This window comes from Hetaerina americana, unplaced genomic scaffold (assembly GCF_022747635.1).
Source record: "Hetaerina americana unplaced genomic scaffold, ioHetAmer1.1.p SCAF_25, whole genome shotgun sequence".
In the NCBI taxonomy this organism is placed as follows: Eukaryota; Metazoa; Arthropoda; class Insecta; order Odonata; family Calopterygidae; genus Hetaerina; species Hetaerina americana.
Genome location: NW_027286819.1, coordinates 7,085,775 through 7,108,136, shown reverse-complemented (window position 1 = coordinate 7,108,136; position 22,362 = coordinate 7,085,775). Strand labels below are relative to the sequence as shown.

General features: G+C 41.7%; 1 protein-coding gene across 1 annotated transcript in view; it reads right to left on the bottom strand.

The window, feature by feature from the left end:
- LOC139689563 (carbohydrate sulfotransferase 1-like) overlaps nucleotides 1–22,362 on the bottom strand; it is a 72,241-nt gene that overhangs the window by 23,753 nt on the left and 26,126 nt on the right. Inside the window, exons 2-4 of the mRNA XM_071586720.1 lie at nucleotides 6,441–6,700; nucleotides 4,643–4,767; nucleotides 1,872–2,110 (exon numbers count right to left, since the gene is read on the bottom strand). Of these exons, the coding sequence (XP_071442821.1) occupies nucleotides 1,872–2,110; nucleotides 4,643–4,767; nucleotides 6,441–6,680 (604 nt within the window). The 5' untranslated portion in view covers nucleotides 6,681–6,700. The remainder of the gene's footprint in view (nucleotides 1–1,871; nucleotides 2,111–4,642; nucleotides 4,768–6,440; nucleotides 6,701–22,362) is intronic.

The window sequence follows — 22,362 nt, the reverse complement described above, 5'->3', positions numbered from 1 at the left end:
GAATTCAACTTTATTGAATGCTTTTAATTTTCAATAAATATGGTAATTTTATTACTGCATCGATGAAAAAGCATGGCAGGGGCATCGCTTCTTGCCATAGACGACTACCAAGGTTTTCGAAAAAAGGTCATAACTGTAGATGAGTCCTGGATGGCCTACGATGGTTATGACCCTGACACAAAAGCCCAGTTGTCCCGACAGTTGGTTGCGGGCAAGATAAAGGGGAATGCAATTATTGCGATGAAAAGGACTTTGCAGACTTTTTGGAAATGTGGAAGAGATGTTGGGATGGGTGTGTGAGATCCCCCAAGGGGAGTACTTCGAAGGAGGGGACTAAGGCCTCCTCATTGTTATAGGCAGGCTATTTTTCTCAAAATATTGCATGGCTGGATAGTTTTCAGGCAACTTCATTTATTTAAATAACATAGTATAAGAATTTCCCCAATTGACAATGATGGCAATTTTATTGACATTTTAGGATTGATCATTATTATAATTATGTTCACGGAAATTAAACTAACTTTGTGAACAAACTGTGAAGGTTAACCCAATGATGACACAATGTGTTGAAACCTAGATCGTTCCGATAGTATTCATTGAGGGGTTCACCAAGTTAGTTTCATTTCCGTGAGGGATAACTTCCACCACATCACACCAGAAAGCATTCCCTCCCTTATAATTATGGTAGTCGACTAAGATTGCTTGGTAGTCTACTTGAGATTGCTTGCAAAATTGAGGTAGTCTACATTGACATGGACACAAACAAACTACTGCTACATTTCTAAGCCCCAATTAACAATAGATGACCTAACATCATACATTGCAACAGATCATTCTTCAAATCCACAAACGTTCTACTCCTCTTTGTTCTGTCCAACACGTCTATCCGATTCCTACCCCCCTCTCATTTGCCAAACGTTCTCGTTTCTAGCAGTGTTTGACTTCCCTTTGCCAATCCAAATCCTCTCTGTTCACCCTACCTGTCTCTTTTGGATTCATCCAATAATCTTTTTGAAAAAAAAAAGGTTTGGCAGCTAGGGGCCATCAGAATGCGCAAGCCCTTCCACCACCACGCCGTGGTTGTAGTCCATGGGAAGGATATACAACTTTATGGCCTTAAAAATTATTGCCCCCAGCTATTTTAAGCATGGACTAACTAGAATTGAGGAAAACTAACCATACAACACAAGTCAAACATTTATGTATGTTTTCTTAAGGCCTGAATAAATCTAAACATCTGAGTTAATTATCTAACCGACATAATTTTACACCTGCACCTAGAAAAATTGAAGGCAGTAACACAGAGAATAAAAAGTCACAGAAGAAGTAAGAAATAAGGTCAATGGAGGAACACGGCTGAAAACAGGGATTAGAGGGAAATCAGATGAAGAAAGAAGAGTATATCTATGCTAAGGAAAGTATTTATAATACTCCCGCAGTTAAGAATAAGGAACATAAGTTTCATGCTGTCCCTTTGATATGGCAGGCAAACTCCTCCAAATCCCTCAATACAGTAAGCATTTCCCTCCTGACAGTCCTGTTTCTTCACAATCTGCCCTAGCAAACACTCCCTCTCACACCAATGAGACAACAAAAGCAATACGCAAGACAAATAACAACGTGATGGGATGACACTTGGGCATGCTACATTTCAGTGCGGAGAGTGACGGAAATGGTCACAGACACAAGACCATTCCCATTTCAACTCTTCACAGCTCCCTCATACAAAGTCTTAAGGGCACACTGGATACAAGAGAAGAGATTTAACAAGCTCCTTGACTGCCATTGATGTTATTCAGTATCCATGAATCACTCTTTGAGTAGGATGGTTGGTTAATGGGGGTTAGGTAAAAAGTATGCAGTGGACATACCCATGCCTGTGTAGTTGCATTGGAGCAGCTTACGCAAAGAGGATATCGAACTGTCAGCCAAAGGGGAACCATCCCCCACTTGTACTATGCCCAGGGGCAGCAGGGGCTCATAGTGGTAGAAATTGCCCGGCTGGCTGTTGAGTACATCACCCAGGAAAGTGGACCCTGAGCGCCATGTCGTTATCACCACACTCCTCAATGGCTCCCCTCCTTTCTCAGGAACGAGATCTTCCAAGATGCTGTGACACAGAAAGGAGATCCTGAATATGATTTGCTCTATATATATATATATATAATATATATATATATATATATATATATGTGTATATATATATATATATGTATATGTATATGTATATGTATATATATATATACATATATATATATACATATATATATATATATATATATATATATATATATATATATATATATATATATATATATATATGTATATGTATATGTATATGTATATGTATATGTATATATATATATATATATACATATATATATATATATATATATATTAGTGCTAGTTTTATTGATTGTCTACTGTAAGTTTTTGTCATTAGTGCCACTGCCTTTGCAGTCCATTTATTTTGTCTCTCACGAATGTTCGATTCCCCGGCCCCAATCACCCTTTGTTTCCTTCCGTGGCCTCCCAACTCCTTTGTATTGTATAATGGTATTGCATTGCATTCCATGTTGAGGCCTGTCTTGTAAATACTTTGGTTTTGCTTTGCATGTGACTACCCTCGTCTACCCTGTTAAGTATGGGTGTCCAATGAGTATTCATTATTTAGACCTCAATTAGTATGCACTTTGGCAGTAAAACATGGATATTTGAGTGAGTACCTGATTAAAAAGGGTAAAAGATTAGGTATAAGCCATAAATGTAATAGAATGTAACCATCTGAAGAGAAATATATTCTGAGACAGTTTTTCCAATATTGTGGAAATGACCGAACCCACAGTGAACTTATCATGAAATACTTTTGGGTGATGTGTCCAACAGCACCATAAATCCAATGAGTTATCATTCAGAAGCAGCTCTGCCACAAATCCTTTGTGCTTAATGTCAACTTTGAAATATGATGTCCTATTGAGTCCAGTAACTCAATGGCCATCATTGAAACAAGAAATAACCGGTTTGGATTTATGGCACAAAATGTATACGAATACTAAAAAAATTATATTACATATTTATTGCCTATGGATAGTGGGTCGCGGTAGTCCAGTGGGTAGAGCGTTGGACTGCTGACCGGAGGGTCCCGGGTTCGATTCCCGGGCAAGGCATTCAGGGCAACGGCAGCTCCACCCAAGCTATAAACTGATTTTTCGGGTACCAGGTCTTCCTGGGAAACTATAACCGGCACAGGGAAACAAACTGGCCCCCCCTACCCTGATGTGTGAATTTTCACACGCCGTATAGGGCTTAGTACTGGGTGATCTCTACCATCACCTACTAAACCAACCTTCGGGTTGATTACTGTATTTATGGTTTTTTTATATATATTATATATACCCTGATGATGATGTGTGTGTATGTATGTATGTATGTATGTATTTATGTATGTATGTATGTATATATATACACAGACACATACACACATCATCATCATCAGGTGAGGAAAAGTACAAGGGGAAGGAATACCAAGCCACAAGGAGGGGTGGCAGGGGAGGAAAGAACAAGGTGGTTTCGTCATGAAGGGAAAGGCAGGAAAAACCAATGGAACCCCCGAAGTGTGGATAACTCACTCTTTGTGGGGAGAGGAGGGGGGGGGAATTCGTCGTCAGAAAGGGCACAAAGGGAAGTTAATGGACAAAAGTGGGGAGGGGCAAGAGAGGAACTGAATGTCATTAAGGAGTTGTGTCTTCTGGTTTCTCCGTTGGATAATTTCTAAACTCTTCAGAGCGTCCAATTTCTTGCTCTTATGGAATTTGTGCAACAGCTTAGATTCAAAATCAGGGGAATGGTTCTTCTCCGAGAGGTGGGTCGCAAAGATGGATGTGGTGCTGCCTAGTGTATAACATTTCCGATGTTCCTTGATGTGTGTGGTGAAATTTCGTCCAGTCTGCCCCACATAAGTCGCAATGGTTTCCCAGGAAGATCTGGTACCCGAAAAATCACTTTAGCTTGGGTGGAGCTGCAGGTGCCCAGAGTGACTTGCCAGGGAATCGAACCCTGGACCTCCGGTCAGCAGTCCAACGCTCTACCCACTGGACTACCGCGACCCATATATATATGCAATTCATTACTGGGGCTCAAAAAGAAACACCACTCAAAACGATTATAGGCCAGAGCATACAAATAGCAAACACTTATGCGAATTTTCATTAATTATTTTTTTAATCAAACCAAAGTGGGATGCATAAAGTGAGTTATCAATGGAGGGAGACACACGGAGATAAAAAAATTATCGATTCTGTAAGCATTCAGGATTCTTGTAAGAGAATTTCCTCTACAAAAGCTACCCTTGGGAACATGTCATACAAATGCTTCCAATCCTAGAGCATTTTTTCAGTACATAAATGCAAAACTTAACTTCAGCTTTAGTAAGATGCTAAGCCATGAGCTTCACTGAAAATAGAATATCAGTATTTTGACTGATGTGAATTTGGATTCTGAAAATTCTAGTTAACTTTTCTGGGTTCAGTTATGGGCTCAGAATTTAAAACTGGTCAAATATTAGTTTCTGACATTCCCAGCTCATAGTCTAAATGGTGAATATGTGACAAGCTAACCATGGGAAGCAAAAATGTCTTCTTACCTGGCAGATATGTTGTATTTACCATTGGGGAAAACATAATCAGCCATTTCTTCAGCAACCATTTGTCTTTGTTCTTCCAACAACAGCTCTGATGTTATATTATCTGGCTCATTGGCAATCCATGTCTAGAGAAGAGAGTAGATGATTTTTGATAGTGAGGCACAAATTGATAGCATACCAATGAGAAAGAATTTTTCCTAAGACCAAATATTGGTGAAATAAATTTCTCACCAGCACAGTGCATGCAATTATGTATGATTACTCACAAGGTATTGACACGTACATTTTGCTTCATATCAGTGCCTTGTTACTGCTCAATCATGTTTAATTGGAGCAGATGGCAGAGAGTAATGGTGGAGGTGCAACCTAAGGAACCTGTCCTCTTAGAGCAAGAAACTAATTGCACACTGACAAAACCTGCCCACAGTCCGAATCCGTGGCACAGAGAACGTGACCTCAACTCTTGCGGCCCTACATGAACATCTGATGGCTTGAAACCCACAAGAAGTGCACACATGGCCTCCTCCATGCACATAAAATGCCATCTCTGGCAGTGTCTCTGCCAATTCTACAACTGAGGATGGGAACCAAAATGTAAAAATACCAAAAGGGTTCTCCAATAGCCACACTTTCAGCGTTACAGAAGCAAATTGGAACCGAAAAACTAAATATCCACTCTGGATCAGAGTGATAATTTAGAGCAATGCTTTGGAACATACTTCTGGTTGGAGCAAGAAATTAAGTTTTCACATGTCGATATATTTAATGGCAACATAGAGTCACCTGCAAACACATGGGCATTTGGTGAAATTAATTGTTTATCTACAGAGGGGAATTATTTAAGTTTGTGAAACAAGCCGGACTCAAGTTCTCAATATGGCTCCATTTTTATCAGGTTTAAAAAAATTCAATCTGCTGCTTTATTTAAAGGATGTGCACATATATTTACAATATGCAGAAATTCACGTTCACAAGTCATCACTTTCACTGTGGTATTAAAAAGTTGCAATACTACATGAATGCTTAGTGGATACCTTGAGGACTTGAGGATTGATTGGCACTTAAATCATCGCAACCACTTTGTTTAGGTTGCATTTCTGGTTCATGTACCTTCCTCTTACAGTTTTGCAAGGAAATAAAATCTTCTTGGAGTACTTCTTTGAATGCCATTCTACTCAACAGCCATATGCTTACATTTCCCTTTTGAAATGAAAGATCAGTGTTGGTCAGGAAATTGTTCAAATACAAAAACACGTTTTCAACAAATGAAATAACTTGGATTCAAGACGCTGTAACGAATATGGCGCTCATTTCACTTTAGTTCACATCCCTGCTTACAAGCTCTGGAAAGAGTTAACCGCATCACGAGTCTCTCCAAGAATGAGAAGGGCACTGGGCAGTCCATCCTAGTCAGCCAAACTACTTAACTAAAATGACCTGACCTGACAAGGCCTCATCACTGAGACAGTCAACAGCCTAAGTTAATGAACGTACTGTCATTTGGGGATCACTTACTTTGATAAAGATCAGTACATGAGAAATTAATTACTTCCCATCCACTGTTGTTCTATGCAGTGAGAAGGATGGAAAAAGGGCCACTTTCGTAAGAATTTATTGTGGGACTGAAGGAAGATTTCTTTATTTTCCTGCCATTTTTAGACACAGTGAAACTTTCATTATCTTAAATCCGCAACTCAACTTGGTCATTAGGCCGGTCGGTACGCCGACAGAGTGCCAAGTCCTGTTCTCAGGCCTTTCCCCTGACCCTACAGGTCTCTCGCTCAAGGTAGGCACTTACTACGGGTGTCTTGAAGGGGGACGGATGACCCCTGGCCTCGCCCCCCACCGCTTCCGGCGTCGGCGGCGCGTCGTACTCGCGTGGTGCGGGGCCCTCGGCGAGAAGGCCGCTCCTCCTGTTCGAGGCGATGAGGATGAGCACCGAGGCGAAGGCACACGCCGCCAGCCAACTCACGCGCCGCCGGCTCATGCCGCTAAGAACGACCCCGCTCCGCTTGGCCGGTGCTCCAGTCGCCGTCATGGCCTCCGGCCGCACGCCCTCTGAAGTCGAAGGAAGTGTCAGTCAGCAGGGTTAAAACGGGGTGAGGGGGGGGGAAGAGCACAGCAGAGGGCAGGAGGGGTGACAAATAGGAGTGGGCGAGAGTATACTATGGTTATTTTATACATATATTAGACAATATTTTGTCCTTCACGTTCATATAAATTTTGGATTTTCGGTACTTGATTGAAAAAAGGTCTGTTCCAAAAGTACGCGCAGTATGCCATTTTTTCCCGGATAGACGTATGGACGGGCGGAGGTTTCTCTGGCAGGGTTTGAGGGATGGGAGTCTTAGGAGAGGCTGGAGGCCGGTGGCATATGGCTCAAGAGTTCTGATCGCTCATTTGCGAAATCTCTATAACGGGACCTCGCTACCCTCCGTCATGAACCGGTTATTGGAACAGAGTTGCGCAATCAAATTTTGCTCGAAACTGGGCAAAACCGTGATAGAGACTCATGCAGTATGCTCAATTCAGCTCATGGGTAGATCGGGTGTTTTTGAGTGAAATAAGTTGTTTCGGGAGGGTAGAGAAGATGTTTAAGACGCCGAACGTTCAGGACGCCCTTCGACCTCAAAAAGTAGCGAAAATCTTGCAGAAGTGAAGGCTATGTTGGACAGGGATCGCAGATTATGAGTTTACATGTTTTTGGATGAACTTGGCATCCCTAAAAGTGATTTGCATAGAATTGTGAACGAAATCATGGGCATGAGAAAGATGTGTGCGAAGTTGGTGTCGCGAATGCTCTCGGACGAACAAAAGGAAACTCGCCCGCGGATCCGCCATGAGCTTCTCGACCATTCGATTGAGGATCCAAATTTTTCAGACTATGCCCCACCAGATTTCTTCCACTCATCCCGCCTAAAATCCATGCTGGAAGGACATCACCATGGTTCAGCGGAAGCGTTACAACAGGCCGTGACGTGGGAGCTTAGCGCCGCTTCCAGAAGGCGTAGGAGAAGGGGAAAACCCGCTGGCAGCGATGCGTGGACGCACAAGGGTAATACGAAGAATTTTGAGTGAATGTATCAATTCTGGAAATAAGTTTCTTTTAATCGACTCATTCCTACTACTTTTGGAACAGACCTCATAGATATTATTTTGGCTATTTCAAGGATTTAGGTATCCCAATCAATGTACTTTTATGCACGTGTTTCGACAACTGGAAAAAGTGACAGAATCTCTCTCCGGAGAAAACTACGCGCGAAGGTCGAATAGCGCACTTCAGTGAATTATCGCTCATTGCTACGCAGTGTCCTGAAGTCTGTTCTCTACTTCCAGTTTGGTTTTTGTCCGTGCTATGGCGTTCGGCAAACAATAACTGGTCTCACAACTACAGAGGGACTTAATGTTGCAAGGAATTATAGATTTGCACTTCATAGTTGGCGTTCGGCAAACAATAACTGGTCTCACAACTACAGAGGGACTTAATGTTGCAAGGAATTATAGATTTGCACTTCAAAGTCTCGAACTAATACATAATCGATTCTTTTGGCGGCATCTTGAAGGAATCACGCAATGCCCGACTTTTTTCCGCTATACCCACGTGAACGGCATGAAGAAGACATTCATTGTACATGAGACGGAACTTCTGAGAAATGCATTTAATATTCTCAGTAAAACTTTCCGACACTATTCGTGTAAAGCCACAATCTACCTGAGGGAGCCGTTAGAATATTATCAACAATAATTTCCAAAGGGTCAAAATATTGGGTATTTTTTAAAAATTTAATCGTCCGTTCACACCAATACTGCACCCAGCAATAATTATTAACATTCGTTATTTCTAAAAATCTGAAAGGGGCTTCAGAATTTAATCATAATCATTATTTACAATTATTCTTATGTTAAATCATAACTTTTCAATGAAAAGAGCACATTACTCATTATCTTATCTGGTTGGGACTGAATTTAATTAAAACAGATCTCGCTTACGCTATAATTTTAACTCTTAAACCATGATGTTACTCCGAAATTTGTCCGCCATATATGGACTTACAGATTCAGACATTGCGCGTGTTTTTTTGCAATGAATCCGACATAATGATACAAAACAAGGAATCCAGTGGGTGGAACGTGGGCTACTAACACGATGACCTGGGTTCGATTCCGGGGGACGCCTCTTGAGCGCCCACACTGCCACGCAAGAGGGGTGATTTCTCGGGTGTCGGATATTCCTGGACAACGACAAGTGGCACGGGGAAAGGAACTTCACCCCATACTCTGATTCGTGAATTTCACATTCTTTTGGGGTTAGTACAAGGCGGCCTCCACCCTCGCCTATCAAACCAGCCTTCGGGTTGGTTTGATAGGCGACGTTCGATTAACTGCTCTTTTTTTATTACAATATAATTCATGTTATAATAATATCTTTACATATCTGCATCCATTAACTTTTACGAATCCCGATTAAAATCACAGGAAACGAATTTCTATTTAATTTGCAAATTCGCAAACACGCAATCAAACAAACTTTCAATCAATGCAGAGGCTCAAATCTTAACATCTTCGTCTTAAAAAATGAGAGAAGGCTTTTGGAGTTTCCTCTTCTTGTTTCCCGGAAGGCGCTGGAATAGAATGAGGCTCTGACATCAGAAAAAACTCGATGAATGCGAGGGGACTGTCCCTCAGGGGCGGTAGCCCTCCGCCGCCACTCGTTCTCCCACAACCCACCCGGCCCTCTCCGCCCACGCGTGCTTCTGCACGCATTCCGCCATTCTTCAGGGGCGGCAAGGGCACGCCACAAAGAAGGCCACGCCAGGGGTCGATAAGCAACACGGCTCCTTCCGAATTCGAACTTCTCGGACGATGCATACAAAATGCCGCAATAATGCGGTGGCAGGGATATATATCCGTTTTTCCGATCCTCGAGGGGGTCGATGGCAGAGCGGAAGGGGGCGGGTGGGTGGGGGGGACGCGGCGTGAGGTGGTGGGAGGGGGAAGTGGCCCGGGGCGCCTCTCTCGGGCGCTGGGGGCAGCGGTGGAACAGATCCCCCGATAGCCAATCCACCTCCTTGGGCGACGGGTTTGCCTGACTCCTCTGGGGACTTCTGCCGACACTGATGCATACGAGAGGTATTCGGCGCCGAAGTGGGACCGTCACCGCCTCTCCCAGAATCCTGATCCATTCGCAGACGCTAAAATGACGCTCTTACAATACGGTTTCCCACTTCGTCCAAGGGCATCCCAACACAATGAGGTCGGACGGTGGATGGGTAGAAGGCGTTTTACGTCCCCTGAGACGCTTCCGTATCGACCAAGTCGAAGGGAAAATGGGAAGCGGAATGAATTGGTGAGGACGGGAAATAAAATCAGCGACAGGGGAGGCTGGTGGAAACAATTTACATTTTGCAAATTACTTATGTTTGTTAATAGACTGCCGATTCTTATGTATATGGGGGAAAATCTAATTACGTATTCCGTTAGCATGCAGCCTTTAAGCTCTTAGAAACTCTTACAAACTTCATCCTTATGAATAAATGCAATTATTTCTTAAGATTCTCAACGATAAATACCACACAGCAACTTCGTTAACGCATAACCACCATCAAAACCGGCATTTGACATCATCACATTAACTAAGCCAAGAGGAGCGCGAGGAGTACGCGTCGAAGCGTGCGCTTTTTTTCCTATTTTCTACATGGGATCCTACAAGCCAGCGCCATTGCGTGTGGCAAGGGGTCATTACACATCTGGAATGCAAAATCAAAACTTAAGTTTTTCCTAATTTTCACTCGCAATGTATCTACGTAAAATAATTCAAATAATGTAGACCATGATCACAACAGGTACATGCACCACGATATATAAGTGAGATCGCTCGTTGAAAATGTATTATTGCCCCATCGTACTACGGCAGGCGAGATCATGGCTAATTATAGATTTTAAGGACGGAACAGGTAGACTTAAGATGCCAATTTTCCCACGAACGATAAGGGATCATAATAACGTTGTCCGGACCTGGTAGGGAGATAATACTTTGCGTCTGAAGTAGTCCGGTGTGTAATCACCCCCTGTCCCAACCTAGCGGTGGCTGGCATGTATGAATATAAATAGACTTCTCCACGCATACGATAGGAGCTGAAGGTAACAAGAAAGACAATAACTAAAGCTAGATAAGATAAAGACAACACAATAGGCTACAAATATTGAAAAAGTAATAATACTTTTCTGCCTGGCGCCCTTAACCCCTTATCGTTCGTGGAAAAACTACATCTTAACTACAGCAACACGACTTCCTTTTTTATAAGATAAAACCGCTCTAAAAATGGAAGTTATGTTGCAACACCCTGCGCGATATCTGTTCTAAACTTAATCTTTCTAATTGTATTGATACGATCCCTTAGACCGTAGCTCGATGGGACTAATGATACAATTTCAGCATCTTTGCAAAAGAGACATTCTTCCGATTTTTGCTAAAGATTTGATATGTAATTCAACTTTAGCTCCGTGAGTGATTCCCAACCTAGCTGCTCTAATATTTTGGATACGCAACTCAGTTTATCATAAGAATGATTTGCAAATCTAGCTCCTCCACGCCGCACGCGATCCAATTCGGCAATAAATCCAACTTCGTGAGGATTCCATTACTCTACTGAATACCCCGCAAGCCGCCGCAAGGGCGTGTGGCGGGGGGTGTTAGGGAACCACCCGTAATTAAGAAAAAAAACCGCATGAGAAAGCCACAAATTTATACAGTCCACAATATAAGCATGGTATGCATTCATGCAAAAACCCTTACACCTCGCAGCATATTATAAAAGAGCCTAATGGCAGCATATTCTAAATGAGGCCTATCCAACGACATACAGCATTTTTCTTTGACCTTTTCATCACATTTACCAAGCACTCTTCTGATAAATCCTAATTCTTTGTTAGCTTGTCCACATATTCCCCGTTTTTGTTTCACCCAGGAGATATCGTGAGTGAGGGTAACGCCTAGGTATTTATCCGAGTCTGAACATTCCATTTCGGTGTTCCCAATGCAGTAGGCGTTCGGGTGGAAATTGCTCTTTTTCCAAAAATTTATGACTACGCACTCCACGTTTAACTCTGATTGCCACGTGCCCCACCAACGTTGCCTAACATTAAGGTCATTTTCCAAACCTACTTTATCCTCACGTCTACGGATATCTCGGTAAACCACGGCGTCGTCGGCAAATAAGCGTATCTTACTGTTAAGCAGGGAGTTGTGACCGTGACGGTGCTGTTATCGTTGGGATTTTGATGTCGTTGATGTACAGAGGGAATAAAAAAGGCCCGATAACACTTCCGAGGGGAACATCGGAGTCGACTCCTTCCGCAATAGATCCAACACCTAATATGACTACCCCTTGGCGAGCGCCCATTTCAATATTCTTTTTTTCAGCCAAGGATATTTGTATGAATGCCATATTCTAGCTTTGCGAGTGGTTTACTGAGAGGTACTTTGTCGAAATCTTCCATTAAAATCTGGACACACCGCGTCCACTGGAACATGACCAACTCCTGAGCCAAACATTTCACGAACAATAGGCGCTAGTAGTGTCTCGCACTATTTACCCCATTGGATTACCATCAATCCACGATTCTATCAATCTTAAACCACCCAGGTGTCTTAACATTGACCTAAAAATGTACGAAAGACGTATGCTCCACGACCTCGCATGATATGGATGAGAGGGAAACAGGTCGAAAATGACTCGCATCCTCCCTGTCCCCACTTTTTAAAATACGTGCCACATTATCTGTTTTTCTGTACTTGTGATGCATTAGGGACACCTTAAATGTGATTTCAAGACACGGCCGTCTATTGCTAGTCTTAAATATACGAGCGGGTATTTAATCGGGTCCGGAGGATTTATTAGGCTTAATGTTTTTCAGAAAACTTTCTATTCAATTGTGAATTTCAATTTTGGGCATCGGTTGGCGGAAATGATTTGGCAAGCTATCGGAGACATTCGTTGAGACATTGATGAAAACGCCTTGAAAGAAGGAATTCAACAAGATGGCCTTTTCCAAATTGCTGGTTACTCTTTCGGCTTTGTCGTCTTTCAGGGAATTAAGGGTAAACTAAACCCCGGCACATCTCTGACGCAGGACCAAAATGCTTTTGGATTCACTCAACGCTTTCCGAACTCCTTTTTGACATTCGCCCTACATCACGTATAATATTAAGCGATCCAATTCCGTTTATCGCTAGAGATATCGTTCCTCATATTTTTCATCTTAGCGTGACAGCGCCTGTGACGTCATGACGATCCGTGTCGTACCCTCTTCGTTCCGTGTGATATTTGCACTCTTTCCCTCGGCCTTTCGAGGCAAAACCAACCGTCCACTGTCGATCCCTCAGGCACCTCTGGTGGATAACGCCTTTTCAGTCCACAAAGACTATGTTAAACATATACTTATTTTCGAGACAGACCCCGAATAAATAATTAGCAGTATCTACCAGTCAAGAGTGTTGTTGATGAATCGGAAGACTTCTAATTATATAATAATATAATATATATAATAATCTCGGTACATTTCTAATCCCTGCTCGATTTGAAACGAAATACCACACCTAAAACATCGCATTATTTTAAATTCTGTTTTGGCTCCGCACCTCCCATCACTCTGCCCCGGAAATGCCTCCTCTCAACACCTCCCTCTACCTCAATTACGTAGCATTATTCCCTATGCATCACTCTTCTCTCCAACAATCCAATGCCAATTAATATCCCACGCAACTGCCTTCTCTGAATATTTATCCGAACTATCTCCCCTATCACGCTAAAACGAGACACTACAAATCACCCCCTCTGAAATTCCGCATACTTCCTCCTCCCCCCCCCCCCCATTCCATCCATGATGCCCATCATATTCCCACGCAATCCGATTCATAGACACCTCATGATTTCTTCATTTCATTCCAAATGAGTAGACAATCTCTCTTGCGATAATGTAAACATTCGCAAAGAATTTTGGGTTATCTATCCAGCCTAGTTTGATTTAGCCAAATCCATCCTGGTCTAGTTTGGTGAAGCCATCTAGCCAAAGATGAGTATTTATACGCCGATAGAGACTGCATGGAGAAATTTAAGGAAACTAATCTACCTTCAAAGTTGTGTGACTCCTCCCTCGGTCTACCCATACGAAACATACTAATCGCATTTTCAGAGTCATTAGTGATGCCATCACCACGCCAAATATTTGGGGGGCAGCATATGCCATCATTACAACTCCATCTAAACTTTGACATTCACGTTGAAAGTCCTCGTTGCACAGAATAGGGCACGTGAGAGCCCTTGACAAACACGGATCATTAGTACGTATCCAGACAGGTTCCAGGATCCTCAACACTTCCAATGGACATTGGAGGGTTCCGCAATCCATTTCCAAAGCTTTTTTACTTGCCATCTCCTCGCTCCATCCACGGAGCAAAAGGGGGAGAGAGAGACGCGCTGACATTACCTCGAGGCAATTGAGAGGAACAGTCAGAAGTCTAATCATACCACAATCGAATACACACAGTTCAACCGTCGTGAACACGACCTGCACTAGTAGTCCACATCAAAAGAGGATGGCTTCATTACAGATGATGAGTAAAGACGATCTGGGTCCGCAGATATTAAGAAGCGAATTCGAGAGAGCCGTGGCAGACCTGAGAAAGAACAAGGCACCAGGAGTTGACAAAATAAACGGAGAAATAATCAAGGCACTCGTGGTCAAAGCGAAGGATGCCCTCTATGGAATAATGAAAGATAGCCACGACAGCGGAAAGATACCAGAAGACTTCGAGATAAGTATAATGATTGCAATACCGAAGAAACCGAAAACAGATAAATGCGAAGAACACAGACCATTTAGCCTGGTGACTCAGGCATCGATAATCCTTACTCGGATAAATAGCCGAAGAATAAGAGGAAGGAAAGAAAGAAACCTCTCAGTAAACCGATTCGGATGAATGAAAAACCGAGGAGCAGGAGAGGCAATTCTCAGCTTAAGAGTTCTAGCCGAGAAAATGAGACACGTAAATAAGCCATTATATGTGGCATTCGTGGACTTGAAGAAGGCCTTCGGCAACGTCGAACGGAACAAGATGTTCAAGATACTAGAAGCGCTTGGATTGGAGCACAACGACAGAAGAATTATTCATTACCTCTTCAAGAATCAGGTTACAACAATGCAAACGAATAATGGAAGTAAAAAAGAAGCCAAAATAAACAAAGGAGTAAGACAAGGATGCAACCTCTCGCCAGCAATACTCGACGATTACCTGGAAGAGGCAATAAAAGAAACACAAGAATTTGGCATCAAAGGAGTCAGGGTAAATGGAGAAGAAATCAACATGCTCCGGTTTGCAGATGACATCGCAGTAGTGGCGGGAACGCAAGAGAGGACCTGCAAGCTATTTCTGAGTGCTATGGACCAAGTACTGGGGTAATATAAGATAAACATCAACAAGAAGAAAACTAAAATCCTTGTATGTGGAAGAGAGAAGCTGAATGCAGATGTCACCGTTCGAGGGGTGAGACTAGAGCAAGTGGAATCCTTCATCCACCTGGGCAGCAGCAGCATAACATGGGATGGACGAAGCTCAATCGACATCGAGCGAAGAATAGCCCAAGCAAAGAACGCATACATGAAGAACAGGCTATTATTCTGTTCCAAGAACCTAAGTTGGAAAAGTGGACCAGGGAAGAATAGAAGCCTTTGAAACATGGTGCTGGAGGAGAATGCTGAAGATTAAATGAACCGACGAAGTAACGAGCGAGGAAGTATGCAGAAGAGCAGAAGAGGATGAGATCATATGGAGAATTTTAGAGCAAAGAAGAAATAGATGCATTAGACGCAAATTAAGGCACGATGGATTGATTAGGAATATAGTAATAGAAGGAAAAATAGAAGGGAAGATTCCACGAGGAAGACCAAGAGACATGTACATAGGACAAAGTAAGGAGGACGTAAAACAGAGAAGGTATCAGGGATTGAGGGAATTGACATTGAATAGAATAGAATGGAGGGCTGCAGTAAACCAATCCTAGCATTGAAATACAGATGATGAAGATCTCCAATCTTGACTCCTCTGTTGTACGGTGCAATATTGGTTCCTTAATACCGCGTTGGAGTTTGCAAGGATGGACTTCTCCCAGTCATCACATTTTATACTTAAGAACATTTTCCATGCGTATGCTGAGTTAGCGCAGCAAGTTTCCAACCTAAGTAGATCCAGTTCGTGTTTTCATTTCCCTCAAAACTCATCAAAATCCCCTATACTGAATCGATATATCAGGCGCTTTTCCTAGGTCACTTATTCGAATATCGTCTTCATTTCTTTAAATATAGCTTTATGGTATCTGAATCCCTTCAGTTGCGTCAATGTTTGTAATCTCTGGCGTATCAGTCGCAGAGATTTCGAGTATACCGTAACCCCGTGTCGGTAATTACTTCTCCTAACGAGTTCTTGGCAAATACGAGGGTAGTTTGATGGTTTACAGAATTACCACCATATGCCAGCGCTAGCACAACGAGTTCCCCGCGTAGAAATAGGTGATCCTTCGTGAGTAAATAGGGACAGCGCTCTGGGAAGAAGAGATCTGCGGGGCAGACGTTACTATGTCGTTGTTTCCGTCTAGTGATTCGTGAATATGGGAAACATTGAGCTACGAGCCGCGATTAAATTCTTCGTAAAGAAAGGTATGTAAGCAAAGGAAATTCATGCCTACTTTTAGAACTCTCTGACAGGGGACTCTGCTTCTTCATATTCAACTGATGTTTAGTGGACAAAAGAGTTAAAGTTTGGTCGGGACAGCTGAGATAATGATCCGCGTAGTGGTCGGCCAAAATGTGCCAGTACCCCAGATATTATTGCAAAAAAAGCATAAAATGGTCACGGAGGATCGCCGACTCATAGAGCGAGAAATCGCTGAAGCTCTAGGAATGTCATCTGAACGGGCATATTATACTTTAAAGGTGGAACTGGATTTGAGAACATTTTCTTCTAGATGAGTACCGCGACTCTTGACCCAGGATCACAAACGAATCAGAATGAAAATTTCGGAACAAAGTATGACCAGTTTTAAGAGCAACCAACAAGATTTTCTGCGCCGTTTATGACCACAGATGAAACTTGGGTAGACTACTATACCCCAGAGGAAAAACATGAATCAAAGCAGAGAAAACAATGTTCATTCAACACCGCCAAAGAAAGCAAAGGCGATACGGTCGGCCGGAAAGGCGATGGCTTCAGTTTGCTAGGATGCGAAAGAGATTCTGCTGAAAGATTATCTTTCCACCGCTCAAACAATAACTAGAAAATACTGCGCTAACCTCCTGGAACAACTACAGGAAATGATACACGAAAAAAGGCCAGTTTTGACAAGAAAGAAAACGATCTTTTATCAAGACAATACACGCCTACATGCGTGTCGTTGCTACGGCAAAAATACGTGAACTAAGACACGAATTGTAGCCACAACCGCCTTATTCCCCTGATTTGGCTCCTTTCGATTTCCATCTCTTCCTCAAGCTAAAATTTTCCTCGGTGGACGGAGATTCTCTTCCAAAAAAGAACTAACAGCTGCAGTAGACAGGCATTCTGCAGGCCCGAAGGAATCAAATTTTCAAGGCGGGATCAAGACATTTGAACATCGTTGGACCAGGTAAATTACGAGTAGTGTACAGGGAGACTAAATTGAAAAATGAAAAAGTTTCACAGAGGTAAGTTGTTTAATTCCATTTCATTCAAGAATTTTCTAATTACAACAGTATTGGTAAGATAACTCCGTAATTACTGACGGCAAAGGGGAAAGTAGTTTCAGAAATGGCTGAAGTAAACATTTTCCAAACGTCCTTCAAGTTTTGGAAAAAATCTTTGCAGATTGCAGTTATAACTGATGTTTCTGGGCTGACTGGAACTAAATCCAATGCTTAATCGAAATCATCGCCACCAGCCTTTAATTTCTTCCTCTTCCGATGCGAACCGATTCTCTCTACACAGCTGCGGTCGGGCGGATAAATCAATACTTTCTTACTTTATCCTGAGTCTTCGTATTTTTCCACCACCTTGTAAGAAATGCGGTCGGCATGACAGCCTATCCATGTCGTCTCCGAGCAGCGAGGTGCGATACTGGGGAAGAATGATCCTTAAGGGTCCACTGACCTCGCCTTCACCCTACCTCCTGTTACCTAATACCAATGCTTGCCGCTCACTGGTCACGAAGAACGTCACCGTGCCTCCGCCGCCTGACCCGCTAATTGACCTTCATGTTCTCAATCAAAATTTTCACCACGCTACGTCAAACGCACGCCCCAGCGCCAACATTAGCTCGCTCGACACGGTGCTTCCGCGCAAAAATGACACTAAGCTTAAATATAGAGAGGTTGATTTACTGTGTTGCGTGAGGCATTTGGCTTCGAGTAACATATGCGAAGTTCTTAAATTCTATCATTAAAACACCAGAAAAACCATCTCTTTGTCTTAAAAAATAAAAAAGCAGTATTGTTGCATATTATACTTTTTAAAGTTCAACGAAAAATAAAAAAAAGACTGTTGGAATTTGAATATACACCATAACTACTAAAACACGGAAGTTAAGTTCGGTTCGTCAGGATTACATTTAATAATCGTTGCCTTATCAATCTACTGATAATTTTCAGGGATTGTAAAATTTTATAGCGCCCTCGCTGTTGTATATAAAATAGTTTACAATAACTAGCCAACCAAAAAATATGGAGTTTAAATCTGTTATATTTGCATTAATAATAGTCTACCGGCTCAGGGGTGGGGTTACTACCGTGCGACTACACACTACTGCGTTCGTTAACCCTAAGTAACAAAACACAAAATACTTTACAACAAAATATATATTGCAAAAACTCGATCTTAAGCTCTGAAAAAACTTTCGACTTCGATTAATTTAATACAAAATAACTATCCTCTGTTCCTCCTCCTACCTCAATTTCTCCCTTCTATTACCGTCTCCACTGACTTCCTTATCTACTTTCTCCAGCCCCTACTATGTCTCCCCATTATTTCCTCTGCATAATAAAAATATTTGCAGTGTACATACACACACACATATATACATATATATATATATATATATATATATATATATATATATATATATATATATATATGTATATATATATATATATATGTATATATATATATATATATATATATATATATACATACATACATATATACACACACACACATATATATCTATATATATAAAGGAGAGTGTTTGTTTGTATGTATGTAATTTGTTTACTTTTTTGCTGTCATAGAAACAGCATTTTTCCAACTATGCCAGCAGGATACTTTTGCAAGAACACTATTGTATTCAGAATTGCCGAGATATTATACGTGGAATACATCAAGGAAAGTCTTTTGTAGAAGAAAAATGGGCAACTTTGATCCTGAGAATAATATTTATTCATGTGACGCATTGGGCCGAGTCTACACAGTCCATCCTAACAACGCCGAATGTTATTTTTTAAGAATGCTTCTACATACCATTAGAGGACCTCGCTCATTTGCAGAATTAAGAACGGTAAACGGAGAAATATGTGAGACATTCAGAGAAGCTTGCCAGAATTTAGGGTTGCTAGAAGGAGATCAACACTGGGATGACTCATTGCGAGAGGCCAGTTTGATTTCTCTTCCAGGACAAATCCGAATTTTGTTTGCCACCATAATAACCTCCTGTAATCCATCTAACCCAAAAACAATATGGGAAAAATATAAAGAATCAATGAGTGAGGATATACTGGCTAAAGTTCGAAGTGAAAATCCTACATTGGATATTACGTTTAACTCCGACATTTTTAATAAAACTTTGATTATTTTGGAAGAAAAGTGTATCACCATGGTTAACAAGACTTTAGTGGAACTCGGTCTTTTTGCACCTGTACAAGATCAACAGGGTGTATTTTATCCAGATTATATACGTGAAACTAGCTACAATGTCTTAGACTTAGAAGCATACATCGCGGATAAAAAGCCACTTCTTAATGAAGATCAGAAAATCGTGTACGAAACAATAATGGATCAAGTAGATAAACAAGAAGGAGGTATCATTTTTCTTGATGCTGCTGATGGCACGGGAAAAACATTTTTAATTAATTTAGTTCTCGCTGAAATCAGGGTTCATGGAGAAATTGCTCTAGCCGTTGCATCTTCAGGTATTGCAGCGACATTAATGGAAGGAGGAAGAACAGCCCACTCTGCCCTTAAGTTGCCACTTAATATTTCCCGACAAGAAAATCCCACATGTCATATAAATACGAGGGTCATCCGGAAAGTAGTACCCGTTCGTGAAATAAAGACACAAAAGTAAATATTAACAAACATAAAAAATTTTATTTGAAAGAGGATACTTTAAACTACTTCTCAACATAATCTCCAAGCAAATTAAGGCATTTGTCATAACGTGTGACAAGTTTCTGTATTCCTGCTGCATAGTCCTTCGCCGCCAGCTCATTGAGATACGCGAGGGACCCATCTTGCACAAATTTTTGCATAATGCAGATGGTGTTTAACAATTTCATGAACAATTGTTCGAGAAACATTGGGAAAATGCTCACAGATGTCATCAATTGTGACGCGCCGATCGTTCCTCACGAATTCGTCAACTGAGCTCACCAGTTGGTCTGTAATGACAGACGGTCTCCCCGAACGCTCATCGTCGTGTGTGTTCCCCCTCCCCATGTTGAAGTTGCGACACCACCGCCGAACAGACGACTCGTCCATTACATTGTCTCCATACACCTCCTTTAATTGGCGATGAATATCACATGGGCGAACGTTTCTTGCATTGAGGAATTTAATCACTGCCCTCACTTCACAACTGGCGGCGTTCTCAATTTTTTTAAACATTGTAAACAATCACAGAAACAACACAGGCAATGCTAGCGTCACGCAACTTGGCTCAGAGAAGGCAGACAAGCCACTGAAGCTATCTGACCTCGTCCAGCGGCTACTCGCGTCGTCAGCACTTCATGCGGCACGAACGGGTACTACTTTCCGGATGACCCTCGTAAAACAAGCGGCCAGGCACAAGTTCTTATAGAATGTAAATTGATAGTATGGGATGAGTGTACGTTGGCGCATAAAAAATCTCTTGAGTGTCTCAACGCAACACTTCAAGATCTTAGAGGAAACTGCAGTTTAATGGGAGAAGCTCTGGTACTCCTGTGTGGAGACTTCCGTCAAACTCTGCCTGTCATTCCAAAATCGACTCCAGCCGATGAAATTTATGCCTGTTTAAAACATTCTGTTCTATGGAATCATGTCCAAGAAATTAGCCTTAAACAAAACATGCGAATCCTCTTAAGAGATGGGAATGCTCAAAATTTTGCAAATAAACTTTTGGAGATTGGAGAAGATACATTAGTTATTGAAGCATCTGGTATGATAAAATTGTCATCAGATTTATGTGTATCGGTGAAAACTGTCCGCGATATGATACAAGCAGTCTATCCTAACATTAATCAAAATTATAAAAATTTAGAATGGTTGCGAGAAAGAGCCATTCTTGCTCCTAAGAACGATGATGTTAATGCAATTAACAAGTAGATACTAGCCATGCTGCCAGGAGACGTGATTGAATATAAATCGGTTGATACCGTAGTGGATGCTGACGAAGCCGTCAATTATCCAACGGAATTCCTAAATTCACTTGATCCAGCTGGATTGCCACAACATCACCTTATACTTAAAGTAGGATCTCCAATCATTTTATTGCGAAATTTAGATCCACCAAAACTCTGCAATGGGACACGATTGTGTGGGACAAAATTAATGAAAAATATAATCCAGGCAGTCATTTTAACTGGAAAAGGTGAAATAATTTTTATTCCACGGATACCTCTAATCCCAACTGATCTTCCCTTCAACTTTAAAAGATTAGTTTCCAGTCCGGCTAGCTTTTTCAATTACCATTAATAAATCACAGGGACAGTCTTTAAAGTTTTGTGGTGTTGATCTAAGATCGCCATGTTTTAGGCACGGGCAACTTTATGTTGCTTGCTCCAGAGTAGGTTCGCCTAAAAATTTATATATTCTTTCTCCTGGATATGAAACAAAAAATGTATTTATAAACAGGTGTTAAATAAAAAAGATTCTTAAATTTGTATGAAGTAGTGTATTATTGTACTTTATAATTTATTGTTTTTATTTATGCAGTATATTTATATTATTGTTTCTCCCTAACCCGTGCAAAGCTGGGTATTCAGCTAGTATATATATATATACACACACACATATATATATATACATACACATATATATTTTTGTATGTATGTATATATGTATGTGTGTGTGTGTTTGTGCGTGTGTGGGTCGCGGTAGTCCAAGGGTAGAGCGTTGGACTACTAACCGGGCCGGCTGAGGGCCCGGGTTCGTTTCCAGGGAAAGCCTCTCTGGGCACCTGCAGCTCCAACCAAGCTGTGTGATTTTTCGGGTACTAGATCTTCCTAGGAAACCATCATGTTACATCCCTCTACACCTCCATTCCCCGCGAAGGAGGCCTAGAATCCCTGAAATACCTGCATTACCTCTCCCTACGAGCCACACCACACACCCCATCAACAGACTTCCTCATCGAACTGACCCAATTCGGCCTCACCAAAAAAGCATTTAAATTTAATAACAAAATCTACTTACGGACAAAAGGCACTGCAATGGGCACGCG